This window comes from Charadrius vociferus, unplaced genomic scaffold (assembly GCF_000708025.1).
Source record: "Charadrius vociferus isolate BGI_N301 unplaced genomic scaffold, ASM70802v2 scaffold2594, whole genome shotgun sequence".
NCBI classification, from domain to species: domain Eukaryota; kingdom Metazoa; phylum Chordata; class Aves; order Charadriiformes; family Charadriidae; genus Charadrius; species Charadrius vociferus.
In genome coordinates, this window is record NW_009648239.1 from 1 (window position 1) to 7527 (window position 7527).

The following is a 7527-nucleotide window of genomic DNA, read 5'->3' on the forward strand; positions in this document are numbered from 1 at the left end:
GAGCTGCTCCCCAGCCGGGTAGATCCCTGGTGGTGTGCGTTAACCCTGCTGTGAGTACTGGCTGCATTAGCAATTTCATAATTTTTGTAATTTCTTTTTCGTAATTTTTGTAATGATACACACGCAGAGCTGCCGGGGTTTGTGCTAGGAATTTCAGTTCTCTTATCCCTGCACTATATAGTAATATATAATGGGCAAAGCTTTGGTTTTAACTTCTGGTTTTTTCTGGTTGTGTTTTTGTTTGGTTGTTTTTTTTTGTTTTTTCAATCTAGGAATCTATACTTCTTATAAAACATTTCTGCACAAAGACAAAACCCTGATCAAAAGACTACTAAAGGTGAGGAGTTTCCACTCTGTCCTACATCCTCTATGTCATTATGGGAAAACCGTGCTAACAGCTTGGTTTAAACAGACAAAACTCTGCAAAAGGAACAGACTTTCTACAGCGTGTAATAATTTAGTCAAGTATACCTAGACATGTTTATCACGCCAGTTTTAAAATTTTTCACTTAATATCACAGATTAAATGCTGGCGCTAACGATAACCTAAATGAGAACAATCCTAATAAAAAAAAAAAAGTCTGAAAAAACAGATTCTACATAGCGAAATGTGAGTGGTATGTTCAGCTAGAGAGTGGAATATGTATTTTGGGCGGTACGGTTTTCCAGACTACTCTGGACTGGTTTCTTATAGCTGCGGTGTTTGCAAATTCCGCGTCTATCTGCATAACAGAGAATAGCACCTTTGTGAAGGCGCTGCTTGTGCTTGCAGGGGATTCAGCGGAAACGCCCGTCTGAAGTCCAAAGTGCCCTTTTGAGGCGTCACCTCCTGGAGCTCACCCAGAGTTTCATTATTCCTCTGGTGAGTTGAGCAGAGACTTGTCAGCGTGGTGGGAAGGTGAGGGGAGGTGAACAGGAGATGCTTGAGTGACAAGTTTGTGCTTGCCCTCTTTTATTCACCCGCACCGGAGCATCCGTAACAGATTGAGGATGTGGCACTCCGTAGAGATGTTTTACTCCATGGAAAGGAACTAAATATCTCTTGAATGCAAATGTCAGTAATTAGCATAAAAGTCTGCAGGTTGGATATTCAGCACACCGTGTGTAAAGACAGAACGCTGGTTGGTCCCTGCAGTGAATAGGTGTTCTGTGTTATTTCATTCTAACGCCAACTCTTTACTCTTCCCAACGAGTAGCCAAAGCAGATATATAGGGAAGGGACAGGAGCCCAAACCGTTCCTCTTCCCCTCTAATGCTGGAGTCGAACCCATCGCCACTGTGAAATCCTCCCCTCTGGCTTTGGGAAGCTTTTCTGTGGAGCTTATTTTGGTAGAACCTGAGGCCTGTCCGCGTGGTGCTCACCACCCCAAGGCAGATCTTAGCCAACGCTTGCTTTCAAGGCCTTCCCTCTCTAGTCCCACTAGAAGGTTGCTGGTGATTTTTTTGGTGGCCGCCCAGTTGGCCGAGTTTGGCTCCTCCACTTTCTTTTCTACATCGTCTTAGGAGGTAGCACACAGGAGGACAGAGTGTCTTCTCAGATCCTGGTGCCTCCTGCCAACTTCTTCCCACCTGACCTTTTCTCACATGGCATGCTTAGGATTCTTGCCGCGTAGTTTTGTGACGTAGCCCCTGATGGGAAACAAGGTGGAACACTTAGGCTCACGTAAAATGCAACTTTGAAGGAAAAAAAAACAGAGTAGGAGAGTGTTGATTGTGCCCGTGATGCACTGGAGAAGACCGTCGCACTCGGTGACCACACAAGAGGCTCCTCAATTGTTGTAACACCTTTTTTCTTTTCTTTTTTTTTGGGGGGGGTGTTTCTTCTTAGGAGCATTATATTGCAAGTCTGATGCCGCTGCAGAGGGCCATTACTCCATGGAAGGTATGTTCAATTTTGCAATTGCTTCTGCTGTCCTTTGACTGCAGGGACTGGGAATAGTTATGCCATATGCTGATCACGTACTCTGATACTCTGTGTGAACTTCCCTCGTTGAAGGAAGAGGGTTATTACTCCTTTAAAAAGAAAAAAAGCTGAAACAAACACTGGGACAGATGCTTCCTGTTTTGCAGTAAGCTCAGCTATTGTGAATCTGATTTGAATTTTTCTAGCAAGGCTGGTTAAGGTGTTCATGCGATTTTTGTTCTCATTGAGTCTGCCTTGTGCAGCCCCTTCCATTGTAAACATGGACCTCATTTCGTGTCGTCCCCCCCGTTTCTTTTGGGTGCCGCATAATATGGCCTTTCTGTTGTGCAGAATCCTCCGCAGATTCGTCCTTTCCGTCAGGAAGATTTCATGAAGACCCTTGAGCATGCTGGTCCCCAACTCACCTGTGTACTGAAGGGTGACTGGTTAGGCCTGTACAGGTAGGAGTTTGGTAATTCCTTGCCTTATCCCCTAACGGCTGGTGCCGGTTATCATGAACGTCAAGTCCTGAATCAGAATTGGGAGCAAAAAGGGAGTTTCAGGACAGAGACCGGTAACCTGAAAAACTCATGGCTGTGAAGAACGGATTGACTGGTGACATTGAGCCAGCAATGTGCCCTGGCGGCCAAGAAGGCCAATGGCATCCTGGGGGGCATCAAGAAGAGTGTGGCCAGCAGGTGGAGGGAGGTCATCCTCCCCCTCTGCTCTGCCCTGGTGAGACCGCATCTGGAGTACTGTGTCCAGTTCTGGGCTCCCCAGTTCAAGAAGGACAGGGAACTGCTGGAGAGGGTCCAGCAAAGGGCAACAAAGATGATTAGGGGACTGGAGCACCTTTCTTATGAGGAAAGGCTGAGGGACTTGGGTCTCTTTAGTCTAGAGAAAAGAAGATCGAGGGGGGATCTTATTAATACTTACAAATACTTAATGGGAGGATGCCAGGGGGATGGGAGCAGTCTTTTTTCAGTGGCGCCCAGTGATAGGACGAGGGGTAATGGGCATAAACTTGAACATAGGAAGTTCCATCTTAACATGAGAAGGAACTTCTTTACTTTGAGGGTAGTGGAGCACTGGAACAGGCTGCCCAGAGAGGTGGGGGAGTCTCCCACTCTGGAGACATTCAAAACCCGCCTGGACGCTGTCCTGTGCAACCTGGTGTAGGTGCCCCTGCTCTGGTGGGGGGGTTGGACTAGATGAACTCCAGAGGTCCCTTCCAACCCTAACAATTCTGTGAATTCTGTGAATTCTGTGATGGTCAGGGAGAGCAAATGCAGGACAGAACTAGTCCTGTGTTTTACGTAATCTCTTAAATGAGGAGATACAGTCGGGTTTAGAAGCTGTCAACTCTCCACCTCACTGCTGGGGGAGAAGGAGACTCGCCTCTGACATCAGCTGTGGCATTAATTGTCCTCCAGGGAATCTTTCTTTTTGAAGTGTCCGGTCCTGGGCAGATGGGCTGTAAAGACTTGCAGGTCTTCACGCAGGAGCGGCTGTGTGTGTGTGCAGCATTCGGGACGATGGCCATTTCATCTTTACTGCGTGATGGCAGTGCTGTTAGAACATAAGGGATGTGGTTGCTTCGGGGAAGAATTTAAGAGAGCGTGCAGGAGAGTTTGTCCATTGGTTTTGTAAAGGATAACGAGTTATAAATGGGATGGAGAAGACACATCACAATAAGAGTAGGAAAAATCCAGAAATTGGATACCCAATGGGAAGGAAAATGGGAGATGTACGGGTATGGAAAAGGGGAAAAATTCCAGAAAGTGAGCAGAGACAGTAATCATGGATTAGTATGTTCTGTTGCTGTGATAAAGTTTATACCATTTTGGGCTTTAATATATTGAACAGCAAACCAGCAGTTCCACTCCTTATGGTGTGGGTGTGGTAGACAGATTTAATTTTGGATGTCGAATATTTTGGAAAACAGTAGCAAACAACAGGCTGTTTCCATAGATTGGTTGAGATTTGCAGACAACTGGTGCATGTGCAGGAGTTTACGCATTCCAGGGCTCTTAACTGTGTGAGATTTTGTGTGTATGCTGTTTCTTGTGTGCCTAAGTCAAACAATTAAAAAATAAGTCTGTCTATCACAGTGGCATCTCGAGAGCTTGGCTGGGTTTAGGACTCCACCGAGCTGGGGAGAGTGCGTGAGCAAGAGTCCTCAAGGCTGCAAAAAGAAACTGCATAAACATCAGCGGAGTTGCGCTGGTGAGGTGCTCTCTGCAGGGAGCCGGGGGAAGTCGCTTGAAGAGATACGAAGTGGGCCGCTCGCAGGAGAGGAAAATGCTGAAATACAGCGTTTGAGCCATCCCTACTGTTAATCGAGGGGCTGCAAAGGACGTGCTGCTAAAGGGGCTGTTGCTCAGCTCTATACAGCATCTTAAACTTTCTCACCTTTTCCTTTCCCTGCTGCCACACCACTTGTCTTTCAGTGGCTTTTCACTCCCATTTTGGGTTTGATCTAAAATTCTATAATGCTGTGAGATAAAAACAGGTATTGTGCTGCCCCCTGTTCATTTTCCTGCGTAGCTCAGTAAAAGCAGAGACTTATTACTGTACTGCACTGGAGAGGTGTAAAGTGCACATCCTTTGACGTAGGCTAGATGATACCTTGTTTATGTAGGAGACATGTAAATCACCAATTATATGGGACTTACGTCCGTGCTAGCAAATGGTTGGAAGCTGTAAATATTAGGAAAGGAGAGGAATTAAGCAAGATACGGCAGAGGAATGTGAATTGTGAACTTCTTCCCATGTTGAACCCTCCCAGCTATCATAACTCCGAAGGAAAAGTGGGCCAAAATAAGGCTACAGAGGGCAAAGAGCACCGGTCCTTGCGCTGGCTGAGGTGTGAGCTGCGCTGGAGGGCGCGAGGCTGGCGGGATTGCCCCGCTCGTGGTGACAATCCGCTAAAGCTGCTCAGCTCTGTCACGCTAATGCCCGACAGAAGAGAAGCCTCTGGAGCAGACGAGATACGAAAAGAGCGTATTAGCTCCTAATCAGGTGCCATCCCTGATGACGCTGTGAATCGGGATGTCTTTCCCTCTCAGGTCTGCGTCTGCTGCAGTAGGAAGGGGAATCTGTGTGCAACAGAGCCGACGCGCTTCTCTGGATCCACCCCCTGTCCCCTTCTCAGCGTCACCTCTCTCTCTGCAGGCGTTTCTTCAAGTCTCCCAACTTTGATGGCTGGTACCGTCAGAGGCACAAGGAAATGACCCAGAAGCTGGAGGCCCTTCATTTGGAGGCGATCTGCGAAGCGGTATGTTCCAGCTGCAGGTATTAAAACCACCGCCAGACGGTACCTTCTCAGGCCCGAAACCTGGGCGGTGAGGGCACTGCTGCCTTGTGGTACCTGCTTGTGGCCTCTCGACTCTGCACTGAGGGATGGGAAGTGGAAGAGGGGAGATTGAGGCGAGATACTGTGAAGAAATTCTCTCCTGAGTGGGTGGTGAGCCCCCGGTGCAGGTTGCCCCGAGAAGCTGTGGCTGCCCCATCCCTGGAGGTGGTCAAGGCCAGGTTGGACGGGGCTCGGAGCAACCTGGGCTGGGGGGAGGTGGCCCTGCCCAGGGCAGGGGGTGGAACGAGATGGTTTTTAAGGTCCCTTCCAACCCAAACCGTTCTGCGATTCTCTGGGGGACAGCGCTTTGTGCCCTGGGGAATCGCAGCTCTGCCTCGTGTCTGTCAGTGCACAGGAACAGCAGCACATGTTGGGGACAAGAGCAGGAGCAGCTCGGCTCCCCCGCTTTGTGAGCCAGCGCAGGTCCCGCTCTGCCCGCTTCCACCAACTCTTTTTCATTCGTCAGGCCCTCCCCAAGCCAACAGAGTGCCAGACTGGAAGCGTCATCTGTCGCTGGCTTCCTTAATGCCTAATGAAAATAGGTAGGATCTTTAGTGGTGACTGCTGGTACAGTTCCTGAAGCTGAGCAGGCGCTGGGGCAGTCCCAGGAGCTCTGCTGTCCTACCCCGGCGCATCTTCAGCTGCAGCGCTTGCTGCTTGTTCAGCAGTGCAGGTCCTCGAGCACGGTGTGGGGAATGCCAAAGCCCTGTCCTTTTTGAACAGGTCTGACTCCGGCAAATAGATTTAAATTTAAATTTTACTTTGAGGGTAGTGGAGCACTGGAACAGGCTGCCCAGAGAGGTGGTGGAGTCTCCCACTCTGGAGACATTCAAAACCCGCCTGGACGCTGTCCTGTGTAACGTGCTGTAGGTGACCCTGCTCTGGCAGGAGGGTTGGACTAGATGATCTCCAGAGGTCCCTTCCCACCCTAACAATTCTGTGAATTCTGTGAATTCTGTGAAATTCTGAGCACAGCAGCAGATTCGGGGTGCTGGCCGGAGGAGGGGAGCCCTGCGCTGCCTGCATGTTACGCCGCTTGCCTTGATCTTCTCTTGCAGTGAAGAACTGAACGCTGCCATGGTCAGAAAGTGGCGAGAGCTCTGTCTTGCTCATTTAGGCTTAAGTGCTGCGAGCAGAGTTGTGAAAGAGGATGAGAAACCTCCTTCTCCCTTTTATGTCAGGCTTTGCTCAGGGTTAGCTCTTTGAGAAAAGCTTCTGTAAAGGAGAAACCTCCCTGAGGAAAGCTGTTCCCTCTCTTTAGAACATCGTGGCCTGGATGAAGGACAAGAGTGAGGTGGAGATTGTAGACCTGGTGCTAAAACTTCGTGAGAAGCTGGTAAGTTTTCCTGCCTTCTTCCTGCGCTCATTTCTTTCTGTCTGTATGTCTGCGGCAGGGAGAGACCAGGGACACGGCTCGCACGTGTTGCTTGGAAAACTTTGTGCTCGCTCCCTGGTTTGGAGGACTGGCGAATGGGACAGTCGTGACACTTGAGTGTTTGTGTAGAAAAGGATTCAAAGTTCTGACTCTTTTCATCTCCCCGAGGCTCAGGTGACAGGTTCCTGTCTGTTGTCTCGTACCCCGAGCTAAAGAGACAACGTGACGTTTGCTCAAAGCAGAAAGAGGAACTTGGGAGCTGTTATGACATTCCTCTGTTTCTCTCCTCTCCCTCGCCGTAGGTACGCGCCAGGTGCCAGCACCTCCCTGTGAAGGAGGAAACGCTGCAGCGCGTGGCTCTGTATATCGACACCATCATTGGCTCCTTGCCGGAGGATCTCCAGACCGTGCTGCACCACCACTGAGCGCGGGGAAGGGACTCTGTTGGAGAAGGAAGGGCCCTCCCACCCGGCTCCGAGCTGCGGGCAGCTGCCGGTGCCTTTGGAAAGGAAAGTTCTTCCCTGGTCCAGCCGGCGTGACCTGATCCGGATCACGCTCACAACTGTGCATGAGTTTGAGCACGTGGGCGTGTGGGTCCGAACTGTAGCAGAAACGGGGAACTGTGTGCACCGTTCCCCATCTAGTCCTGCTTTGGGGAGCTGGATTAGGGGGCTGGAAAGGAGAAACTGTTCCCCGTGTGGCTGTTAGTAGGTCAGAAAGTGACAGTCAGGCTTCCAGCAGCATGCGATAGGCTGTGCAAAACACGCGTTGCCCATATATACACCTCCATCTCTGTCTAGTGCTTGGGCTCGCGGCATTTCAATGCCGTCATCCTGCCTGGAAGAAGCAGGACCAGCCCCGCAGGGGGGAGTTGTTTTCAGGATGATAACGAGA

At 49.9% G+C, this 7527-nt stretch overlaps 1 protein-coding gene across 1 annotated transcript; it reads left to right on the forward strand.

The window, feature by feature from the left end:
• Positions 1 to 778: 778 nt before the first annotated feature.
• On the forward strand, positions 779 to 7165 carry LOC104285678 (protein DENND6B-like). Its single transcript, XM_009884156.1, has 6 exons — positions 779 to 862; positions 1829 to 1882; positions 2255 to 2364; positions 5078 to 5180; positions 6520 to 6594; positions 6936 to 7165. Exons 2-6 carry the CDS (start codon positions 1850 to 1852, stop codon positions 7056 to 7058), a joined length of 444 nt encoding a protein of 147 aa, XP_009882458.1. The 5' UTR covers positions 779 to 862; positions 1829 to 1849; the 3' UTR covers positions 7059 to 7165.
• Positions 7166 to 7527: the final 362 nt, after the last annotated feature.